At 36.8% G+C, this 25,243-nt stretch overlaps 1 protein-coding gene across 1 annotated transcript in view; it reads left to right on the top strand.

Moving 5' to 3' along the window:
* Positions 1–25,243, top strand: part of SLC24A2 (solute carrier family 24 member 2) — a 113,515-nt gene that overhangs the window by 55,550 nt on the left and 32,722 nt on the right. Inside the window, 3 exon segments of the mRNA XM_032676088.1 lie at positions 3,959–3,997; positions 5,063–5,171; positions 20,579–20,629. Coding sequence (XP_032531979.1) covers positions 3,959–3,997; positions 5,063–5,171; positions 20,579–20,629 — 199 coding nt within the window.

Below are 25,243 nucleotides of genomic sequence, written 5' to 3'. Positions count from 1 at the left end.
TGCTTTTCTCATGTTAGGAGAAGAGAATGGGCAATCCAGTTCACTGATTATTTATGGCTATTGAATCTGTAACATGGAAGCTTCATCTAGAGCAGCAAGTGCTAGACCTGCCGGCAGTCAGCTTTCCAATTCTGGTTTTGGATACTCAATCTAACAGATGATTCAAGTTGCTAGCTGTCTTTTACCAACAAGGATAATTCTCTGTCAAATACCTAGAGTTGTTTATAGATTCTGCTCCTCCTTTGGCTGTCATGATGCCCTTTATTTCAAAGAAAAGCATGGGGAGACTCAGCCGATAGTTGGTGAGGCCTCATCCCTTGCATGAATTACTTCATAAGCTTGTTTTTCAAGAACACATATTCCAAAACAAGGCAAGGAAGTTGTCAGGCTCAATCACTGATGGAGTTAGGTCAGTAAGGAAAAGAGATGTATGAAAAGGATACCAAAGACCATTTCTCCATAGCAAGTAGACATTTTTTTATTATTATTCCTGAAATAAAATGTTTCAAGAGTTTTAGCTCAGGTGAAGCAAACTTGAATACATGGTTATCAACAGAGGCAGGGGGATGGACAAATTCTTATGTGCTATCACGGCATACAGAAGAAACAAAAAAAACTTTGTTGAATTCTCTAAAAAATTTAGTGATCTGTCTAATGATTAATCATTTTATTATTCTGATAAAAATGTAATGTATCTGGATTGTGCCCCAGATACCTTTGAATATGAAAGTATACTAGAATGCATTGTTTTCACTGTGCAGAATTAAAATAAATGCCTGGTTTTAAAGAAATTATAACATGTAATTGCAAAAGATAATTTTTATTAATGAATCCTAGAAATATATGTACTGCATAGATTGTATGGAACTTTTATCTCTTTTTGATCCTGAGGAAACTAATATGCAACAGTTGCCATGATTTAAGAATAACCTTTACTTACAGGAAATGTGTATTTTCTTTAAAAAATCATTATTGAGTGTATCCAAAAATATAGTATTCGCTCCCAATACAAAGAAACACCACTGTTGTAACCTTGGACCAGTTTTTAAGTGTTATCTTAGATTAAAAAACTGAATAAAATGCCTGAATACTAAATGTTTTTGTAAGGGAAAAATGATACTTCAGAATACTTTTCCATGCAGTATATGATACCAAAATTAAATAGCAAAGACGATGTAAATACAAAACTCGCTGTAAACAATAAGAAAATAATTTAATTTGCCTTCCTAATGTAGACAAAATGCCATCAAATACAAAGTGTAAGCAGCAACACAACTGAATTTTTCACTGCCATAGTTTAAAAAAGTATTTTAAGGTGTTATTATTGTTCTTCCAGAAAGTAATCCAGAAACTATAATTATTCAGCATCACAAAAATGTCAAACCATCGTTTACAATCCTGATTTTGAAATGGTGGAGGCATTTCTGCCTTAAAATTCTATTTTTATTCCAGTCTGGAGCAGTTTTGCTATAATGTAACTTAACTGGCAGGTTAAACTCAGAAACAATTGCACTGCTAATATTATGTGGAAAAAAATATTTAAAAAATCCATTTCATGGTGTATACCCCATTCTGTACTGGCAAATAAATTATTTCACACTTTTATTTCCTTAATGTATATACAAAATGTATTTCATTATTCTTTATCCTTAGAATATAATTATCTTCTACTAAATGATATGTTAAACATTATTGTCTAGTTGTTTTTATACGTTCATGGAGCTTCCCCCCATTCCCTTTCAATTAAATGACAAGTGTTTCCTTCAACATGTTTCTTTTTCTTGGCCATATGAAAAGAGATATTCTTCAGCCCTTTGTCAGGTAGAAACTATAAATTAATCAGTTTTATCAATTATATATTCTCATATCTTTCAATATTAAAAATAAGAAGTAGATTTCCTATCTTCAGAAGTTTGAAGTCCCAAATAGTAATTTTTTAAAAACTTTTAGTAAAGTTCCCTTTTTGCACATTCATGCGAATATCACAGGCTTTACTTCTGTAACTATAGCCATTGATGGTTAGGAGTCTGCTGTACTAAACTGCTTCTTTGGAGACAAGGAAAGCTTTTCCTGGCTTGTCCTTTTTGCTTTCTTGCAAATTTTGCTACAAGATGATTTATATTTCCTGTGAAGTTCCCTCAAAATATTCACAAATAAATCATGGATTTGCTAGTTTGTGTGGATTTGCATTGAAAGATACGTGAGTATGTATACTATATAACTTCGTATACATATTATGCAAACATTTTCTAAGATGCATCTACTGTTTTAATGACATTTTAGAACACAGATTTTGTATTTTGTGTTTCCCTTTTATTAATTTAAAAGTTCTTTCTGTGATACCTGTCTTCAATAGAGGCATAAATTTTTCTTTTCTAGCATTTTCTCTCATGAGGGCAGATTTATTTTAGAGGTGACGGGTAGTTCCTTTATCAGAACAAGGATCTTTTTGACATCTCATTATCTTTTCTTCAGGTTAATATTCACAACTATGGCAGTACATTTTTGAAAAAAAGTTCACTTCTTGTTATTCTTTTATTTATTATGGAACAGAAAGGATTCACTCTGTTGTCAGTGCTTGCTCATAACTGCTTGCCTTCCACTTAACCTTCAAGGTTAATTAACTCAAAAGGCATGTCCAAAAATTTAGCATTGATGTGTGTCAAAAACCAGGTTTCACTGAATGGGGGAGATTGTTCCATAGAACAGTTGTATTGTAATTTGTTTTCTGTGTATTACACAGTGCTAAACAGGAGTCTTTGAGAGGGAGGAAATTATTTAAGATCCGTTCAAAGTCTCATTTTCCTTCATGGCAGAGCAGTGTGTGCCATTGTGGTAGTTTAGTCTAGGCCTTCCTTGGTGACCAGTTTGTAACCAAGTGCCCACATTTACCCGGTATTCCCTACGATTTTTACATAAGCCAGGGTATAAGAAGAAAGGAGGAGAGGCCTTCTCCCTCTTTCCTTCCAATGGCTTTGAGGTGCGGGTTTCCCTGCTGTTGAGTCTGTCATGTTGGGGAGTGAGGCCTGGTGAGGCCTCGCTGACCTTGGGAGACGGAGGTTGCTGGCGGTTGTTCCAGCATGACTTTCTGTTGCCCCAAGGAGAGTAGTAAGATTTTTTTTTTTGCTAATTCTTTTAGTTGCTAGATCTTGGGCTATTGATCATGTATATTTTATTTTGTTTGTGTTCCTTTTTCCCTTCCCCCTTCCCTTTCCCTTTTCCTTTTGAAATTATACATATATTTTCAATTGTATATAAATGCAATAAAAGTGTAAATATAATTATATATATTGCTTTAGCTGCCTCTCTCTCGTTTCGGTTCTCTTGGGGTTTTTTTTTCCCTCTTCTCCCTTGGTTTGGCGGGGGGGAGTTCTTGTGGTGAGGTTTTGCAGACTTGGCAGGGAGCCAGCTTCAAACCATATCAGCCATGTTTCTTGCCCTTAACCAGAGCTGCCTGTCTGGGCTAAAGGTTGTTTGTAGCAAGTGGTTAAACTGAAAGACCTTTTTTCATTTCCTTGCCTAGTCTCTTCCTGCAAAATACCAAGGTTATGTTACTTCTTTTTAGGCTTCTCATGGAACAGTTAGCTGATCCTAAGTTTCTTATTGCCTTTTAGTCTTCAGTCCTCACTATCTCAAACAGATTGGCACACAGGGAGTTTGCTTCCCTGCATAATTTGTATGAAGTGAACATTGTGATCTGCAGCCTAGCTGCTGTGTGCCAGGCCCTGAAATGACAACAGTTCCTGTCCAAGAAGCTGACAAGAATAAAAGACTTCTGCAACACTGCAGTGTGAATTTACTCTGATTTGCGTAATTACTAGGATGCTTTAATTTGAGTGGTTCAAAAACCCATCAAAACAGCATTCATAGGATCAGACATCTGCGATGTTCTACTGCCTTTCTATTCTATGTATACTCCATCTGACATTTCTTTTTGTTCTTTTTCCCATTCATGCAGTCACCTAATGCTGGAGACAAGGATGACCAAACACTAACGGTAGGCAGCAGTTATTATGCAACTGAGCATTTGTTTCTCTGGAGGGTGGTGAAGCAAGCCTTACTTTGGTTTGGCACACATCAACACTTTTCTAAATTGCTGGGATTTCTTTCCCTTCCTGTGCTGCTATAGAATTTAAATAATTTATTTCCAAAGATAAAGCATTGAACTAATTTTCTTGTTCAGTTTCTATAATTTCTCATTTCGTATGTGTATGACACCACAGATTAATCCATGTGCCATGTATTATTGCAAAATATTGTTTTCTTCAGTGTTGTTTTCTTCCCCTCTAATTGGATTTCAGGATCTTACTAGTCAGCAGTCTGTTGGCTCTCACTATCCTTTTTATTGGAACAAGCAGCCAGCCAGTCATGAAGCAGTCTTACTCTACGGCATATATCAAAGGCATCGATTATTGTACTAGACAATTGCATGGGGAAAAGAACCTCAGAGTATATTTTACATTTCTTTAGAAGGAGAGAAAAGATGCTTCTTCATTAGATCCATTGCTGTAGATGTCTATACTGCCTTACCACACTCACAATCTGTTTTCGCAGTGAGTGCTTAATGGATTGAACCAAAGAAAGGAGCATATTTCACTCTGACTGGGTACTATTAAAAAAAAGTACTCTCTGCCCTTTTTCTCCATAATTCTGATCATATCCATATTTGCAATGTACTCAGGCAATAAAAATTATAACTTACTTCAGGGATTCAAACACAATGTTGTACAAAGAAACAAATTATGCATTCTTCCTTTTGCAAGTGTGAGGTTTTTATTTTCTTAATACTTTATGAGTTTTTACAAAGAAGGATTCTTTTTTCCTGAGTCCTGGGAGCTAATAACTAATCTGGTGATCCATCACATCCAGAGAAATTGTCTATACCTATGGCAATGTTTGATACATTCTGTAGATTAATATAGATTAATATAATCTGCTACAAGTGATAGTTGAAAATGTTTCACTGTGCAGTGTCATGTGGTATTAATTCATACTGTTTCAGACCTCTTTCGACACAAACAACAGAAAATGCCTAAATTCTTTCCCCTACTTTTCAACCTAGACCAAGCCACGTCTCCAGCGGGGAGGAAGCTCTGCGTCTCTCCACAACAGTCTAATGAGGAACAGTATCTTCCAGCTCATGATTCACACACTTGACCCACTTGCTGAAGGTATGCTTAGTTTTTGGGGTTTTTTTGCTTTTCTGATGCAAAAGTAGATGTTTTCTTTTTCCCTTCTATCCATGGAACTGTTTTTTGCATTTCTCTTGCTTTCATGAGTTCTTTCTGAATGTGTCTGAATTTCCTGAGAGATTTCTGCACTCTTATGATGTGATATACATACTCCCACCAAGACTTTCAACTTAGGAAACTTGTTTGTTGCAGGGATAACTGAAACTGATTGCTTGGTTGATGCATATTATAACTACTGTTTCTTTCAGCTTCTGGCTTCAGCAGCAATATAAAAGTTACAAAACCTCTATTTCCTTGTACTTTTGTAAAGTTTTTCTTTTTGTTTTCTTTCCTAGTTTTGATTTTAGTAAGTCAGAAAAAAAATGTCAAAATGTTGGATAATTTGTCATGTGGACTACTGAAAAGAATGAGACTCTGCTGGATTGATTTCAGGTGGTTTAACACTGACATTAGAAAAAATGCAACAAACATCCCTGTGTGTTACCTGTATGTTAACGGGTTGCTTGCTTTATCCAAGAGTGATGTAATTTATTTTTTTATTTGAGAAATTAGCAGGAGGACCACGATTGCTTTGATATGAGAAGTTGGCAGGAAAACCATGATAGTTTTGCATTTGTGGGGTGATTTGACTCTCTGCTTCTGGTAGAAGATCCAAAAAAATTGAAGGCCAGGTGTTTATTTGGTGTTTGTGTGTCTGTAGGACTTTTCATGCTGCTGTAATAAATGTCTTGAGAAATAGCACTTGTGAGGGAATTGGGAAGGACTAAAGAGACGTAAAATATTACTGACAGACCTTTCAAACTTCAGTGACCAAAAACTATATATAGCACTTCACAGGAACATTCATGGTAGATTGAAGACCACAATAAGGCTAGAATTGTTGACTTGAGCTCAATTTGAATCTAACAGAGATGGAGAAATAGGATCATCTCTCAGGTATTTTTCTACTGCTCAAGCTATTTCACTTGTTTCCCAGATGTAACTCATTCAGCATTAAGACCTCTTCTACTTTTCCCTGTAGCGAGCTTGCACCATGTAGTGTGATCCAGAGGCTTCCCCCTTCACTACAGTGCAGGACAAAAAGGGTTTGAAATCAGAAATTCATCCTGGGGATCAGCACTTCTGAAAATTAAGTATTAATTATAAGTAAGTTTGTGAGCTAACTCGATCCTGCTCTTCATTTTGCCAGTAAAATGCTTGAGATCAATGTGGATTAATAGAGATGTTTGCAATGCATACGTTGTGTTTAAATTACTCCAGTATCATTTTCTTCAAGGTTTCTTTGTTCATAATACTTCACCATTTGTTTATGGCTTTTTTCCTTTCCAAACTTTTATATGTGTCCTGGAATTAATGTTCTTAAAAAAATGGAATATAAATATCTTGTGGCCTTTGAATAAGTGCAAGGCCATAGACATCTGTTCATCTGTACACTTCATTAAAACTGATATACTGAGTGAAAATTTACAAAGAGAAAAAAATCTACCTATATTTACAGAAAATATTTTTTAAAATGAAAAACTTTCATGAAGAAATGGCCAAGAAAACACTGGAAAATAGCCTAGGTATGTTCAGACATTTAAGTTGGTGTTAATATCAAAGGTGCCAGTATTTCAAGCTTTTGCTGACTTCACAAAATTCAAGTTATAGTTCATGGGAGTGTGAAAGTGCAATTCCATAAAGTTTCTTTGCACGTGGAACTCTGACTTTAGCTTTTTATAAATAGGCCCAGATGTGTAGGAAAAATGTAAAAAAAAAAAATCCACCCATGTTTCTCTCACACGTTGTGATTATTAACCTTTTCTGAGGCTCTTTTTACCTCATTTGTATACTTGGCTTTCAAGATGTTTTATGCTGCAGGCAATTTGGAGGGCAGACATGAGGAATACTGGATATCTCCACTGAACACTCATAATGTTTCCTGAGATTTTGAGCTTTTAAGTGTCCATAGTCACTATTCAGTATTCAGCTAGTTCTGAAAAACTCCATAAAAGTAAAGGTATTTTAGTTTGGTGTAACTACTGTGGCTGGCCAAGGTAGGTAATACTAACTAATAAATTTGGATGGCATTTTACTTGAATCTTGCATTTAATTAAAAAATATGTGTGATAATGAATATAGGTACCTGTTTTGTAAAATATTCATTATTTATTTGGCTCTATATTTACCTACCAAACTCTCACCATGTTTTTGTACTTTAATCTACCTGTGTATAATGGCATTGAACAACTGAATTGGTGTATCATTTTTATTTTAAGAGAGTTTTATCATGCTAGCTAAGTAAGTTTTTTAAGCTAATAGCATTTGTTACAAATTAAGAGATGGTATTTATTAAAAGTGTCTGAGAAGTGTAGTCCTTTGCTCTATAAACCCGTCATTTGAGGGGATGTAAAAATGTAAAGGATCCTCTGGTGCCTTCTCTGACCTGTGCAGCTTTCTCCACTTTCACATGCCCTTTCATACTCCAAAAGAAAACCCTCAACAGTCTTGAGTTTTGTGTAAGCAAATAAAATTAGCTCTCTTGCACTCATATAATGAATGACGATAGACCTGGTGCATGACCTGTGAGGTTAAAGGATTTCTTCCGAATCATTTGATGTGAGTATGGATCAGACTTGGAATAGCAAAAAGAAGTTCCGAGCATTTTTCAGTCCTATTTTAGTCAGCTTAGATTTCTTCAGTATTTCTGCCAGACGATGTCTTAGATCAATAGGTCAAAAACATTTCATCATTTGCTGTATTTGTTGGATTTGCAGAAAAAGAACAGTTTATGAGAACATTACAAAGTGCCATTCTCAAAGGAAGAAAGTTTGAAAGATGTATATCAAAGCTGACACATACACAGCAACTCTGGCACCCTCTGCTCTTGGGCATGCTCCTGTCCTCCTCCCCCTCTCATTTCCTTTTTCCACATTTCACTACCATATACTTCCTCATACTGCATCTCAGTCACCTGCACTCACTTTCTTTCAGCCTCTTTCCATAAGATGGCTTCTTCAGAGTTTACTCTCTTTCTGGACTGTTGGGTCCATTAGTTCTATTACTTCCTGATAGATGCCAACAGTCCTACGGCTGTCATAGCCAAGTGAACTGGATTTTCAGTCTCTGGAAAAGCATTCATAAAGTCTGGGAGCTCTGTGCTTGACTCGTCATAGCTTCCAGATCAAATGTTGCCTTTAGAAGTTAAATTTCCAGTAGTTGTACTTTGCTGGGAGATCCAGCTTTTCTTTCTCTTTAAGTCAGTAATAAAGTTCACTGTTACATTCTCTTGAATAATTGCAAGGGAAATGGGGACATAAAAGACAGAGTGCTCTGTCATTTGGAGTTCTGTGGGCTTTGCAAGGCTGACAGAGAAGTTCCACCTGTGTTCTTTTGATAGCATAAGCAATACAGAATGTATAAACAGGCTGTGAGACTATTAAAGGTCAGCTTGACCTACACACTGTTATTATTGCATTAACATTCAGTGTATTTATAGAAAACCAGCTCATCAAACTTACTTCTGAATAATTCATTTGTGAAGTCAGAACCAACCTCTACTGGAATTGAAAGCATCTTAAAAATGCATTTGATTTTAGGTAAGATAATATGAAATGAGAGAGTAAGATTTACCTTCCACAAAATGTGGATAAACAGAGCAATCCCAATATACAATTATACACTCGTGAACCTGTCCTTCCTTTTCCCTTCCCACACAAATGTTGTTTTGCATGGCTTGTGCCTGTCTTGTGAAAGCCATCTTGTAAATGCTTCAGAATCCGTGGGCTTGCAAGATGTTCAGCCCACCTCTGACAGATGGGTAATATCTGAGATCAGTTGGAGCTGCTGGATATTTGGCACTTTGTATTCAGGCAGGTGTGCAGTAATGCTGTGGATTTAACAGTCTAGACAAGGAAGGCTTCTCTCCTTCAAAATCTTGGTCTCAGCATAAAGCTTCTAAGAAGATAAGAGTTCAGCCACTCTAACAGGCGAACGTGTAGGGTATTTGTTAATGGGACATGAACTTTACATTACAATTGAAAGCTCATTGTTCATTAAAAACATAAATATCTGTATGACATTAGGTTTTTGTTTGCTTTTATCTTATTACAGAAATAATGACCCCGATACAGATCATTTCCTGAGGATTAAGATTAATGACTGCCTGTGCATCAGGCTATCATCAACTCCCAGCCAGTCACTAATCCCCAGGAAATCCTATGCTGTATTTGCCTCTGCTTAAGCACTGGTCTGGCAATCCAGCTGAGTAGTCAGCTGGTCTGTTCATAACAACATTGCCCATATGAATAAGTTTGGCATCATCCAACCTGCTGTGTTGGTCAGGCCCAAATCCAAAATCCAGGTAACTTGAACATAAATCATGGCAATCATTGATCATTTCTGGCTGTTTTCTTCTGAGTCCTCTACCTCAGATACCTTTGTCCTGGTTTTGAAAGGGACATTCTTGGGTTATGAAAGTGTAGAATTTGCAGAGACCTCTTTACATTTTTTGATAGAAGAAGGCTGTTATGCAATGAAAGCAGTGCAAGGAAAAGCATGGGAAGTATTTTGCATAAAAGTGTCTGCATAGTAATCCTACTTTCTCCCTACAAGCTGTAGGTTACTTTGAAGGGTGATTCCTTCAGGATTGTGGAGGGAGCATTTTCTCTCTGGAGACTTCTATAGGTACTCTGTTGAAAAGGGAAGATACCAGTGGTAAAGTGAGGACTCAGAGCACCAGTGCAACCAGAGGCTACCTTGCTTTTCTTGCTTGGCTTTATCAGGGTACAGGAAGAATGACATTTTTTCACTATGGCACCCCATTTCTGCCTGCTGATAAGGTGCCACAGGCTAACCAAACATCTCCCACAAGTGAGAATTTAGCTATCTGCTGACTTTCTTACTCCTGTGTGACAAGGCTGTAACTCATGCAAATGCCATTCTCTGTGTGAAAATGAGTGTGATATAAATCTCTGTCATGGCTCAGTCCCCAGTCAGAAGTAGGTATCTTTGGCAATTTTCTCCTATTCCCATTTTGGATCCTATTTCCAAAGTGGAAAATAGGATGTACTTCTGAAGATAAGGTATTGTTTATCTTATATTCTGGACTTTTTTTTTTTTTAAAATGTAAATATGGTGCATGTTATTCGTGAGAAAAGTAACTTTCTGTTATATAAAGCTGAGCTTACCATTCTGTCACTTTCTTCACTGAATGCAGAAAAATATAGTACTGTCACTGTTCTGACAAAAAAACGAAACCTGCATTCATGCTTCTCAGGAAAATAAAGACAAATGTGATCCTTAAAGTTTTTGACATAGTGGTGAATTATTTAGAATTTAGAATTACTTGCTAGATCTTTTTGTGTTCCTAGATACCCATCTTAAGATGGTATTAAGAATTTCCCAACTTTTTGATTCACCTAAACTGTTTTGCTTCTTTTCTTATATGTCATGAAAAATGTCAGCTTGCCCCAAAGACAGCTGGCAGAGGCTGCGTAACCTTTGCCTGTCTGGTCACTCAGCAGGCTCCCAGCTTTGGTCTCATTTTGCAAAAACCTTGTTCTTCCAGTGGCCTTGATGAACTGCATCATCATGTCTGTGCTCACTGACATTGGAAACCTTGTTTGGCTGATACTGTTTATTTTTTATATCCTCAGAGAAGTAAGGCCAGGCAGCTCAGTTTACACCAACTCATGGGTAATGCTCAGCTCCTGCATTGCTGAAGTAACCTGAGCACTTCCACTTTCCTCAGCTAAAGAGTGTGGATCTTAAATGTATTTTCCAACCTTAACAATTCTTTGATTCTGTGATGCTGCAGGGCTTGAGTGCATTTCCTAGCACCATGACAGAGAAGAAAGAAAGAATTCTCTCTTCACAGCTTTTTAAGCACAGCAGTATTTTATCTAACATGAGGAAATATACAAATCTAGGCCAAATTAACTATCTCTGCTCCAAATCCTTCATCATTCTTCAGCATCCTCTGGGCATAGCTGTGGGCTTGCGAAGAAGCTCAGCATTCTTTTTCTTGCACTCTTGTTCTTACACAGCTTGTAACAGTCCTTGGTTCCTCTTCAGGCCCACCAAGGAAAAACAGCCCTCTGTGCTTGGAGCATTTTGGTTTTCCTCTCTGCTGAAGACTGAAAAGTTATCAAGGGCCTTCTGTCAGAGAAGATGGGGGCTCCCTGCTAGGCTCACATAACAAATGAGTAGCTGTTAGTTATAATGTCTTCCCATTAACTCCATCCTATTATTTCAATCTGATATGAAAATGGGAAACGAATAAAAAGGACAATTAGGCTTACCTTCAATGTGCAGTGTCATGTCTTAGGCAGATACTCATACTCTATGCAGCTAGCTTTCACAGAATTGGTGGGGTGGGGTTTTTTTATGTAGATTGGAAGGGACTTCTTGAGGTACAGAATTCAGCTAGTCCAATCCTCTGCTCAAGCATCAACTCAAACAGGTTGCCCAGGCCGGTTTCCAGTCATGTTTTGAAAATCTCCACAAATGGAGACTCCACAGTCTTTCTGGGAGACTAATTTCAATGTTTGCCCATCATCCCAGTAAAAGCTGTTTTCTTGTGTCCAGATGGAATTCTCTGGCTTTTAGTTTGCATCTATTGACTCTTCCCCTGGCACTTCTAAGGAAAGTCTTGTTCCCTTTACTTCTTTCTCTTTCATCAGGTATTTATACATGTGGGTAAGTCTCCCTGAGCCTTCTCTCCTCCAGGCTGAACCGTCCTAGCTCTCTCAGCCTCTCCTCTTGTGAGATATGCTCCAGTCCCTTAATGATCTTTGTGGCCCAGTCCTGGACTTGTTCTGGCATGTCTACAACTGTCCTGTACTGCTGAGCCCAGGACTAGTCCCAGCACCCAGATATGTCTCATGACTACTGGTGGAAGGAAAGTATCACCTCCCTTGACTGTTGGCAGTGCTTTCCCTAGCGGATCCAAGGGTGCTGTTAGTTGCCTTTGCTTCAAGGGCATTTTTCTAGCTCAGCTTTCAGTGGTGTGATTCTATGCACAGTCATTAGCAAGAAGAAAGCTTTTTCCTGTGGAAGATTTCAAACAGCTAAATGAGATAGGTGAAGCAATGAGGCACATCACTCTCCAGCAAGGTCTTCTTTCACCTTTCTGTATGCTTCAGCTACAGTAGAGACCACCAAAATTGTGTTCCTAATTTAGATGCCTGAGATTGTGTGATAAATGTAGATGAGATGAATATTTTTAAAAATATCTCCAATATCAAACTGAATTCAGAAACTGTAAGTAAAACACCCTGCAGTGCCAGAATTAGTAACAGCATAGATAGGGTAGAAACCTTTGGTTATGTGCATCTAAGGGCAGGTCTACTTAAATAGCCAGAGACAGTTTTTTAGATATCCCAGTTAAAATCTGTCAGAAAGGTAAGAGAGGGAGAGAGAAATTATGTATCTCTTTCCCCCAGTATACTTTTATAGGAGTAACTAATGAAGAAGAAGAAAATACTAAAGCAATAATATTGTGGTCCTGAGCTACCCAGAGCTAAGATTAGTGCATGTGTGAAAGGAATCACAAAGTCAAGCTGGAAAGCCACTTGAAGCATGGTTGTTCTCTGTGGCTGGAAGCAGTCACGTGAGTGTGTGTGGTATGTGTGAAGATTAGAAACACTTGGCCTGGCTGGAGAGCTCAAACTCAAGAGTCAGTCGAGAGTCTGTATATAGTTGTGGAGCAATAGTTACAGGAGAGTTCTACCTGGACTAAAGTCTGTCCCGCTTGAGTTCATTCACTGCAAATGGTGCAGAGTGACGATCCTTTTTCCACAAATGGTGACCCATGTGCCACATATCTTAAGACTTCAAAGCCAAAAGTGGATAGCAGTTGTATTTAAAAACTTCCAGATAACGCACAGAAGGTATAAATGTCACTGTAACAGCTGTGCAACCTGAGCTGTCTACCAAAACATATGGTTTTGGCATAGAGAAAATGATGTGTTAGCCTAATGAAGAGAATTTTATTATAAAGTTTTGGTTCAGCTGATTTTTCTGTACATCAATCATAAATGTATATTGACAGCCAAAGAAGTAGATTTTGAAGTCTATATTATTTTACTGAGTGATTTAGCATACATACAGGAACTATTTCATTCTTGTCATATTTGAGGGACGTTGATTTTGCTTGTTGTGTTAGTTTTTGCAACAATTTACTCCTGCATGCCCTGTTTTGTTGTTTTAACTAGAACCTACGCAAGCTGCTCACTGCAGGCAAAACTCTTGTCTCTCTTCTCCATGATATTTTCCAGTGATGCCCTGTTCTTCAGACAGCATATTCTTCTTGAGTTTCCCTACTGAGTACGCAAGGAAGACATGAATATTTAAACAAAAGCTTGATCCCAGAGCAGGGTACAGCTGTCCTGACTATGTATTTACAAGCTTAATGGCTTTAGCTTCATTTTAAGTTTCTTCCTAACTCAGAATTTTCTTGTTAAAAATATGAACAATAAAGAACATGAATAATTTATAAACATGTACAGATCAGGGAACAGTAGTGGCTGTGAGGGGCTTTCCATTGAAGCTGGAAGTGGGAGATTTCCTTTTATACAGTTTGCACATGACAGATGACTTCATTCTCCACAGATTGGTTGGATTTTACGACTGGATAGAGAGAGAAATGCATACTGTTTCCTTTATTCTCCTCGGTCATGCTGAAAAACTGAACAACTGGAATTTACTCTAGTTGGAGTCGTAGGTGTCTGGTACCCTACAGTCCCTAGCCCAACAGACACTCAGGAAAATCCTGATTCCATCAGAAGCAGTGGTAAAGCTCCCAGTATCATCAGTGTAATGAGGTTTTCACTTCTACACCTTGGAATTCCTATTCTTTGAATATTTGAAAATTCTTTGAGGATAAATACCGTCTTCAAAGGCAGCAGGAATTGTGTTTGATCCAGGCTGGGTCAATTCTGTTATATATTGGTTGTCTTTAGGTGTTACTACATTCTAGAGAATGTATGGCACTTATCTTCAAGAATTTGATGGCAGATGGCACAAAGGTAACTTATGAGTGAAAACTCTCAGGAATAAGCACTTTCGTGTTTTTCTGAAATTTAAGAAAAATAAAATCTCCTAAAAATACCAAAATCTGTATCTGACACATACTAATAATGTAACTTAGTTCCTGCTCCATTGCATATGTTTGTAAATTGCATGCCATTGATCGTCTCCTTAAAAATATTTGCTTTTCAACCTGTATCAACTAAAACCGTAACAAATTTCCTTTTGTTACCATAATTGAAAACAGTGGGTCATTTTAAAAGTTACACTAAGAGCAAAATAACAGGCAGCTCTAGCTTTCGGGTTTTGCGACTAACCTGAGCTGCCCAGAACTCTACTGATATGATTGTATAAAATTTTAATTATATTTCTATTCACACTCCAATTTGATAAAATTGCAATAAACCAATTATATAAAAGCAGAAAACTCTAATAAGATTATTATCAGGAAAAAACTACGTACAGTAAAAAACAGGGTAAGAAAAGTGAGGAGACAGAACAGGAACAACAGGCTTGCAATTAAAAGACAAGATGAAAGGTAGCCATGTGTGGTTTTAGAGCTCAGATGCACAAAATAGTAAATAATTTAGTTACTTCTAATGTATTGCCTACTAGCCAAGTAACTGAGGGACTTCATTTATATTACTTACTTTTTTTTTAAGCAGTACTGGTAGTAGTATAATCAAAAAAGATGTAATTCTGAAATGCAATGCAATATTTTACAGTATTACTCAGATGCAAAAGAGGTCCTTTTGTATTTTTCACAGCAACAGTTCAGTGGCAAAGCTTCCATTTTTGAAGAACTGGCAGTTGGAAGGTCTACAAGTAAAAATATGGGCTACAATATTTGATTATCTGGAGGTAGTAGGAGAAAAAGTATTTTGCTTTTTAAAAGGACATTTGTTTTTGCAGTGATATTACATACAAATTCCCACAGCAGTTCCAGTCTATCCCAGATGGGATTTAAGTTCTCAGTCTGAAAGTTAAGCGGTTCATGAAGCCTATAAAAGGTGGGAGTCAGAATAAGATGAAACTCACTCAAAGAAAATTATTTCAAATAATACTTGCTTTTTAAAATTCACAATTCCTGATAGTTTTCAGTGGATGGTATTTTTTCTGTGTTTTGCTTCAAATATTGTATGGCATTATCTTTCATTAAAGATCTGCAAGAGGTTAGGACTCTTATTTTATACAGTAATGTTCATCTTCACTAGGTTTTTCACAAGTTTATAGCACTGAGAGATCTTTGTTCCTAATCTAACATCATTGATGAAACTGAATCAAGCTTTGATTCAAATTTACTTTGGATAGCCACTACAATTTATTTAGCAAATATTTTAAAGTATTCTCCTTTTTCTGTTTATGGATGAGACTCTGATCATCTAACTGAATTTTCTCAAGACCATGACCTCTAATTCCTTTGGCCTATTTCCTTGGTCATCTTTTTAAAAAATACAAATGAAAAGAGGACATCCTGATAAGCATGATGCCAACAGTAAGTGCAAATTAGAGGTCATATCAGAAAAATGTAAAGGAGAAGAGTGGGTTATCAAAGTAATGTCTTTGATTGTCCGGAACTTGTTGATTTGCAGAATTATGTGTGCAACTTCTCACACAAAAATTCTCTTCAGTCTCAAATATTCAGTTAGGCTTTATAAGTTTGCAATCTTTTTGTAATTATTTATTTGCTTTTAAGTTGAAGTTCTTGGCTGCATGCATATTCTCAATTTCATTATGAATTGAGCCCTTACTTTCTCATTTCACTTCTCTTTTATGTCTTAGATATTCAGCCTTTTGGTAGTTTGAATTTATGGGTATGAAAACTCAGGAAAAAATATGTGGTCTCCATCTGCTTGTTCCAGAATGCCTAAAAATTTCTTCCATAGTTATGTCAGAAATGAGCCTATCTCAGAGTCTCTATCAGAGATCTCAGTCGCAGGAGAGCAAAGAGAAATATTGGCTCTGCTTTCCTTCTGTGGCAGGCTGGGGCTATACACTTAAAAGACAGAAATGAGTATTTCATCAAAGACTATGTGTACATTACTTAGTGAGTAAACACTGAAAATAAACTGAGTAAATAGCTATATTATTTAATAAAACTGTGGAATAGCGTGGGTTGGAAGAGACTTTTAAAGGTTATCTAATCCAACCGCCTGGCAATGAGCTTCAGCCACCTTTCTCTCTGGGCAAACTGTGTGTTTCCCCATTCTCCATACAAAAAATGTCTTTTTTGTATCTTGTCTGAATCTACCCTCTTCCTACCACAATAAGTCCTACTAAAAAGTTTGTCACCATCTCTTATATAGTTCCTCTCTAGGTATTGACAGGCCGCTCCACCGTCTCCTCAGAGTCTTTTCTTCTACAGATTGAACAAACCCAATGTACTAAGCCTGTCTTTGTAGGAGAGGTATTCCAGGCCTCTGACCATTTTTGTGGCTCTCCTCTGGACTTGTCCAATAGATCCATGCTCTTCTTAGGGGACACCGGAGCTGGTGCAGTACTCCAGGTGGGATCTCACCACAGCAGGAGTAGAATCACCTCCTTTGACCTTCTGGCCATGCTGCTTTTAATGCAGTCCAGAATACGAGTGACTTTCTGGACTGCAAGTGCACATTGCTGGGTCGTGTCCAGCTTCTCATTCACCAGCACCCTCAAGTCCTCCTCAGCAGGGCTGTTCTCAATCTGCTCATGCCTCAGCCTGTACTGATATCAGTGGCTACCCCAACGCAGGTGCAGCACCTTGCACTTTGTCCTATTAAACCTCATGAGATTCTGATAGGCCCGCTTCTTGAGCCTGTCCAGGTCCCTCTGGATGGCATCCTGTCCTTCAGGTGTGTCAACAACACCACTCAGCTTGGTGTCATTTACAAAACTTGCTCAGGGTGCACTTGATCCATTCATCTATGCCATTAATGAAGATATTAAATAATTAAATAACATTGGTTCCAAAACAGACCCCTGAGGGTCACCACTTGTCATGATGTCCATCAGGACTCTGAGCAGTTGACCGCTACCCTCTGGATGTTACTATCTGACCAGTTCCTTATGCACCCATCAAATTCATCTCTCTCCAATTTAGAGAGAAGGAGCTTGAAGGGACCTTGCAGAAGCCCAGATAAATGACATCGGTAGCCCTTCCCTTGTCCACTATTGTAATCACTCCACTGTAGGAGGCCACTGGATTGATCAGGCAGGACCTTCTCTTGTTGAAGCCATGCTGGCTGTCTTGAATGTAATTTGAAATCACAAATAATGTAGCCCCACTGACTAGCAACATTATTCTTTCTGTTTGCTTTGATGTGGTGTGACACCTACAAACACAGCAAAGAACAGTAGGTAATAAGGCAAATGTTGTTGTAATCCTTCAGGAATGTTCCACAGGATTACCAGGAACCTTCTGTTCTCTTATGGTGTAAAAATATGCAGAAGGGAACAAATTATTAAATGACTCTCTAACTGTTGAGGATCAGCTGTTAAGCTGCATCTCTGCATCCTCTTTGTTTCATGCAACCAGTAGGGATGCAGATACTGGCTGTCATCCAGTCTGTCTGCCATGACCTCACCATGGGAGTTGCATAGCACATTCACAAAAATGGAATTGTTGTTGAATTTGGGGATATTTTTTCAAGTACCCTTTATCACAATATTTTAGATTTTCAATTCCATTTAAAATAAGTTTATTTTAAAAGCTGTTAAATTTTTCCAAGATGGTATTTTTTAAAAAATACTTCATTTTGAGTTTACTTGAATTCATATTGAACAGAATATGCCTTATTATAACAGCAAAACTCTAAACCAAACACCAAAGAGCAGATTTAGTCCAAATCTTACAGCAGAAGCCAGTGCAATATATTGGAGGCAGACTATAGAGAGGCAGACCTGTCATGCTGCTGAGCAGCACTGGCCCAAGTAATCTTGAAACCCACAAAGGTAATTCATGTGAATATGTACAGCTGATATTTTCTGGGGTCATTGTTGTGCATTGCAGTTAGTGGGCTGATGATTGTATAAAATGTTCCACTCTCAGTATAGGACCATAACCTTTGGATAATGTAATCTCACCAGCAGGATTAGAGTTTTCCAGGAAATAATTTTGCTAACTGCAGGAATTAACCTAGTTTAATCCTTGGTGTGTTGAATTGCTGAAGTGCCCAGAACATGATTATCATCATCAACATGCACTGTCATTCGTCACCTTGTTTCTCTTCTTTTTTTGGTCTCTATAAGGTCAGATTCACCTTTTTTTCTTTCCTGTCTCACTTGAGATGTAAGCAAATAATCTAAACATGAGAGCCAATATGTGGTGTTTTGTTTTGTTTTGTTTTGTTTTTTACATTTGGAATCCACCACTTTTGTTGGTTTTCTCTGAAACCTCTTTTGCTTCATCCATTAGGTCAGAAGCCTCATGTCTGATGTTCTGTTAATTTGGAAGTTTGTTCCTATGCTGCAACATTCTTCTCTGTTTATGCAGCTCCTCTCTGTCAGTGTTGTCTTCCCCATGTACCTCCATTTCCTTTTTTAGACTCCTTTTAGCATCTCTTTTCCAGTCCTGTGCTCAATCTCCAGTGGAATCCTCAGCCCAGGTTCTAGCGAAGTGAACCCCAGGCACATCAAGGCAGAGATAAGTGAGAACAAGTATAAGCAAAGGTGCTGGCTAATTAAACAGGACAAGTGGTTCCAAATGCTGTATGCAGGGTAGTCAGTATTGAAGTTATTGGGGGCTCTTTCTGGGTAAGGAATTTAAATCTTTAGGACTAAGATCAAGATGGTAGAACAACAGCATCTTGTATGTACTAGCACCTACAAAGATTATGTTGCAACACTAAGAACATTTTTACAAAACAGTATATGCAGTAGATGCAATCTATATTACTATAAAACAATATATCAAATTCTGTCTTTAAATTACATCTTTCTTTGCTTTAAGAGAGACTTAATGTCCCTGTTCTATGGGACACAACGCACATACACTGCATTGTACAGCAAGAGTATGTGAATAATTGTAACTGCTTTTGACAAACCATGAAAAATCATTACAGTCCAATCATAGTCATTAAAAAATCAGCAATTAGAATATCTTATATTTTTTAGTTACATGGCATATGGTGTTCTCTGTCTCTGCAAATGATTTTAAGAAATGTTAATTTGGCATGTTCCAGTTTTTTGTTTAAAAAAGGGATCTTTCAAAAGGTTTGCATATGATCAGAGTATTTTTCAGTAAAAAACTAATAGCCAGGCCTCTACTGAAATCCACCTCTGTGAAAAATTGTTGAAAGATCATGAGGTGCATCAGCTAAAATCAGAATAATTGGATATCATCTTTACGTTTAATTGCTTAAACTGTTTCGTAAATATGAAGAGAGAATATTTCCAAAGGAAAGAGCACTACCAAACTGTTAAGTATACATTTTTTAATGGTTATATTCTGTCAAAAGTTGGATGCTCAGATGCTCAGTTGTAAAATTTTAGGTAAAAACAATGAGTGAAATCATCCACAAATTCCTCAGCCAGATCATTTACAAATTCCTCCTTGGGCTTAATTTTTCATTGGCCTGTTTCGTAGACTTACATTATTTATTGTTGTTATACATATATTCACATATATGCCAAATTATAAGAAAAAAGCACTTCAAGAAAAGAAATGTAAAACAACATCTGCAGTAAAAAGGTGATTTCATTCAAGATTGTATCACACACAAAAAAATAATAGTAGCCATAAAGATCTGGAGATCTCTGCATACCATTCTTTTCTCTGCCCTACTAGAATATAGTAATGCAATATATACAGATCAGTTTAATGATATAATAAATGTAGGTCTGATATCACCTGATGAAGTAAGTACTTTTTTTCTGATTACACGAGTGACAAGAGAGTGGTTAAAGTAAGTAACCCCTCTAAAGCAAGCCAACATCAGCACTGGTAACAAAACAATGTTTGTGGGACAACATTATGAACAGTTTCCTAAGTTATGTGTTTTGAGACTGTTTTTTAAATTTTTATAAGAAGTAGTTGAATGTCTGACTTGGGGAATAACAAAAGAGCTTAGTTTGCAAAATTACTGATGATTAGGTATTATCAAGGTTTATTAGGTTTTCCCAAATGCAGAGGCACCAAATCAGCAATAACTGTGAAAAGGCTGCATTTTAGATGTAAGTGGTCCTCCTACATCTCACTAACAAGTTTAACATTTACCTAAAGTCAGTGACTTGTGAAATTTCTGGGAGGAAAGACACTGCTATTTTTGTAACCTGTGTTTTGTTGTCCTGCAGAATGTTTTGCATAATCACTCCGAGTTTATGAAGCACATGCAAAACCATGTACATTTCTTGAATGTCTGCTGTTCCTTATCTTTGTGTCTTTTACTGTGATATTGTAGAGCTTGGATCATATGGAAACCTAAAATATTATGACACAATGACTGAAGAAGGTAAGAAATATTTTAGAATTGTTTGTATCAGCTTTTTTTGAAGCCCCTTGAGCTTCTGTTATGTATTTAGTTTTTCCTTTGTTTTTCTTAGTCCTATTTTCAGTTTCTCCATTTTTGAATAACTCCTTTTTGCATGTCTTCATTGACGACGCAATCTGTTATGACTCTTTTTTAAGGTTTTTATTTTCAATTTTTCAGTTCTGCTATTTCAGATAAGGAAATACAATGGAATGCTTTTAGTAAAGAACATACATGCAGAACCATACTCTCAAGTTATGTGGTACTGAATAATATAGATTGTAGATGCTTATTTGATGCCATGGTTTACAATGCATTCAAGAAGATTAATTAATTTATGGGTGTTTAAATCACTCGGAGAACAATTGCTAAGTGACTTCAGTTTACTGTATTATTCAAAAGTAATAAACAAGCTTTAAAAAAACTAAGCATGCTTATTCCTGGAGTATGCTTAAATGCAATGCAAAAAATATGTAATTTTAAATCCTGATTCTAGCAATACAAGAAGGAAGTAATTAGGGCCTGAATCAGGGCTCAATGAAGTCTTGGGAAATTTTTCTGCTGACTCAAAATCATTGCAGTTTTGTTATACTAATTCAGGAAAGCAGTTAAATGTGCACTAAATTTCCAACACATGCTTTTAGTCCTAGTGCAGTCAGCATTACTATAGTTTTGAGTTATCCCTGAACTGAGACCTGATTGTCTGTAGGATCAAGGCCTCTTGTCCAGCTCTCTGATTATAATACCAGACACATGTTTTCATTTTGCTAAGTTTATAGTAATTAACAGCATGTTTGCAGATGGGGATAAGTTTTAGCCCTGTAGAGAAGTTTAGCCACCTATTCCTACTTATTTTTAATATTAGGAATTTGAGGCAAATAGTTCAATTTTCTGTTTTTGAATACACTGTTAATAGATTAATCTTGAAGATTTTAAGAGAACCTTCATTACATGACTTAGTCTTAATCATTTCTTGGGTTGGAGTTGGAAGGATGGGAAGTAATAACTTCTATTTCCCATCTTCTGTATCTGTTGTTGATACACCAATATAACCATACTATTCTGGGGCTGTCTGTGGAAGACAATTCCTTTTACCTTTGTGCCTGTTGTTGGAAGATGCTGTTTTCTCCTGAGGCAGGCCTGAGCTAATAGAGCAGTCTTGCCTCGCTGCCCTCCATTTTCCAGATTAAGTATCTAGTACATAGGGGTGGCACCACTATAAGAAAAGATATCTGAGAGAAGATTTAACCAGGCAAACAGTGATGTCTATGTTGTTTAAATATACCTCTGGAGAACCTGAAATGAGCCATTATCCCAGGCCACTCAGATACGGCTACCAGAGCTAAAGCTTTTGCAGTATGTTTCATCTCAGTCTTCATTACCATCAAGATGCAAAGGTAATTTCTCTTTGTAGCCTTAAACCTGGATATTTTAAGATTTCTAATTTATATGGTGAAGTATTAAATCTACTATTTCAAAAGTAGCTTTCTGAAATTCATAAATATCTATTGACAATTACATGTATTTATTTGTGAGGAAACACCTACCAAATTATGATACATACATATATATCTGTTATTACTGTACCTATGGAGAAGTAATGCTGTTAATATTCAATATCATCTCAGAAAGCACTTCTCATGAATAAATAATTGAGGACCATACTGTAGCAACAGCAAAAATCAGGAAGCAAAAACAAAAAGGAAGCTCTTTGTCTTTAGAAATACTAACACAAGAATCTCTGATAGTTTACCTTCTCAAGAGCAACTATTTTCATCATTTTTGCTTGTCTTTCATAGAGCAAGTAGTGAATAGTGTATCCCAGAAGTTGTATTTCGATCAAAGTGTGCTACATTTTGTACTTTGTGTTTTGATTTTCAGAAGTATAATCGCTTTTACTCTGCATCACACTTATTTGCATTACCCCTTTTCTTCTTTCTCTTCCTTTTTAGACTGAGGTTTTTATATATTTTGTACAGCAACTTCGTTACAGGAGCACATAAATCCAGTTACAAACCCACTGTTGTTTTTTTTTTTTTCTAATAAAGTAAATCCTGAAGTCCAGGTCCTCAAGCCCTGAGTGGAGATAGAGAGTAATCTTTCTGTCCTCCAGCAGAGAAACACAGGCTCATTTATTCTTGCTGCTATATCACAACAATCAGGGACAAAAATTAATGATTAGGCTGCAACATGCAATTAGATACAGCCTAATGGCCAAGAGTAAATTTCTGAAGACTAACTATTTTCTCATCAAATCAAAGACTTTTCTGACCCAGGGAATTTGCAGTCTGCAATTTAGGGTGTAGTTAAAGGATTGGCTTTTTAATATATCCTTTATCAGAAGGAGAATCTCTGCCAACTGATGCCAGCTGGAGTTACTCATGCAAATCAAGGCATATCTACATTACACAATATTGATTTGTTTGTATATATTCAAATACAACTAATTTAGTTTTAATTTACCTTCTTTGCTTATCACCTGGCTTAATCTCCTCTTCCTTCCACCCCATTTTTTGCAAACCAGAATGAGCTGCAAAATCTGTTGGAGTTCAGCAAACCTAGATTAACTAAGAATTTTCTATAGCAATCTATTCTACTTTAGGTCCATGGTATCAAGCATTTTCATGCACCTAAACTCTCACAGTAACAGCTACTACGAGATAGTCAAACCCATAGTACATAGGACTATTAAAGAAGACTAAAAATAAATTATTCTAGAATTATAAACTACAACATTCCTGTGGATTATTTTAGTTACCCCAGCTAAAGATAAGGAAAAAGACATGAGAGAAGATCTGTGCCTAAGACTGACCTTAGTGGCTTTCTGAAAATTTGAATTACTTAGAAATATCCTCAACTGGTCATTTCTCCTGGTGGCTCTGTGCTTCCCCTTCAGTCAGCAAGTTTTGATTTGGTTTAAAGGAGGAAAATGGCCAAAAAAGGGAGGGAGAAAGCATAGCTCTGCTGTCTTTTTATATCTCACTGTCTTCATGCAGGCTAGTACTATTGCTTTCCTCAGTTTAATGTTTTTGATGGTCGATAATGTCTTTAAATCATTTCCTCTCACTTTTGTAACCTACACTGAGTGAACCAAATGGAAGGTAATGATATAAAGCAATGTAAACTGAACGATGCATGTACTGGGAAATAAAATAAACCAAAATACATTTTCCATTTCAAATGTTGATGTTAATTTCCATGACAGTGACTTACAACTGTGCAACAATGTCTTGAATGAAGTGGTGTAACTTACAATTGCTAAAAGTCAATGTAAGAGATTCTTCCTAAAGATGGTGAGAGGTTTTGTAAATGTGAAAAAAATGGAGGACATATTCAGTTAAGCTAATCTAAACCAGTGTGAATCTCTGTGGAGGCATTTTCTTTTCAGTTCAATAATGGCTAACCTTAACAGTTTCAAACAATCTCGAACAAAATACTAGAATATCCTTATAGAATTCTGCATCATATTAATTAACTTTTAAAATTCAACCTTTAATTGAAAGGTTCTACAGCATCCTGGAGTAGTTGGATAGCTCCACAGACATTGGATGACATGGATGGCTCCACAGACATTTCTTAGAAAATGTCTCAGTTGCATCATCTTCACTGTTTGCAAAAAATGCATTTGTGTATTTGGGGCATCACAAGCCGAATTCTCAAACACATGAAGCTGAGTTGGAGTCTGAAAACACAATCCTTTAGCAAACTGACATTACAACAGGCACCTGTTAGTGTTTACACACATTCTTATGGATAAGCACTTTTTAAATGCCCCCAGTATTTCAAAAGAAGTTACGAGCAGCCATGACTTAGCATTTTGACTTCAAATATTTGGAAATAATGATTTGCATTTTTTCTGGTTTTTCTTTCTCTTATCTGATATCCCAAACAATTCCTTTTCTTTCTTCCTTTTCTTTTTCTTTCTTCCTTCCTTTCTTTCTCTTTCTTTGCTTCTTTCTTCCTTCCTTTCTTCTTTCCTTCCTTCCTTCCTTCTCTCCCTCCCTGCCTTCCCTCTCTCCCTTCCTTCCTTCTCTTTTCTCTCTTTAACCCTTTGTTTCTTCTTCCCCTTCTAACTAAAACATCTGCCTCTGACCCTGTGTGCTGAAATAACGAGATGCCTTGCTATTTATGATTGTCTTCTGTGCTTAGATATTCTTCTGCAAGTGTTTTACTCTAGGTGCCAAAGAAGATTAATATATGCAAAATATTGTGAATGGCTAATTTATTTTTTTTTTGAGCATGATGTGTTTGTGAAAAGATAAGGACTGCAGAAAGGAAGTACTGCTTGTTAAATATTTGTGGTATTTTTATTACTTTCCAAGTGGTTTGCTGTTGAGAAATTAATTCCACTTCCCAGTGAATAATTCCTGGCTGCTAGTCCCTGGGTATATGCTTCTTCACATATACAAGTATGGGTATAGGGGTTTGAAACTTCCATTTGTGGGGAGGGATTTCTTTCATGACTAATGATTTATTCTTGTGTGTCTTTTACTAGCTTGGAAACTAGTGACTGTTATCCGCATAACTGAATTCATTCACAACTTCTTACTTCTCCTTTCCAGTGTTAGTCTATTATATGATTCTACTGAAATATCT

Source organism: Chiroxiphia lanceolata, chromosome Z (genome assembly GCF_009829145.1).
Source record: "Chiroxiphia lanceolata isolate bChiLan1 chromosome Z, bChiLan1.pri, whole genome shotgun sequence".
In the NCBI taxonomy this organism is placed as follows: Eukaryota; Metazoa; Chordata; class Aves; order Passeriformes; family Pipridae; genus Chiroxiphia; species Chiroxiphia lanceolata.
The sequence above is the reverse complement of the archived record's forward strand: the minus strand, read 5'-3'. Positions and strand labels throughout refer to the sequence as shown.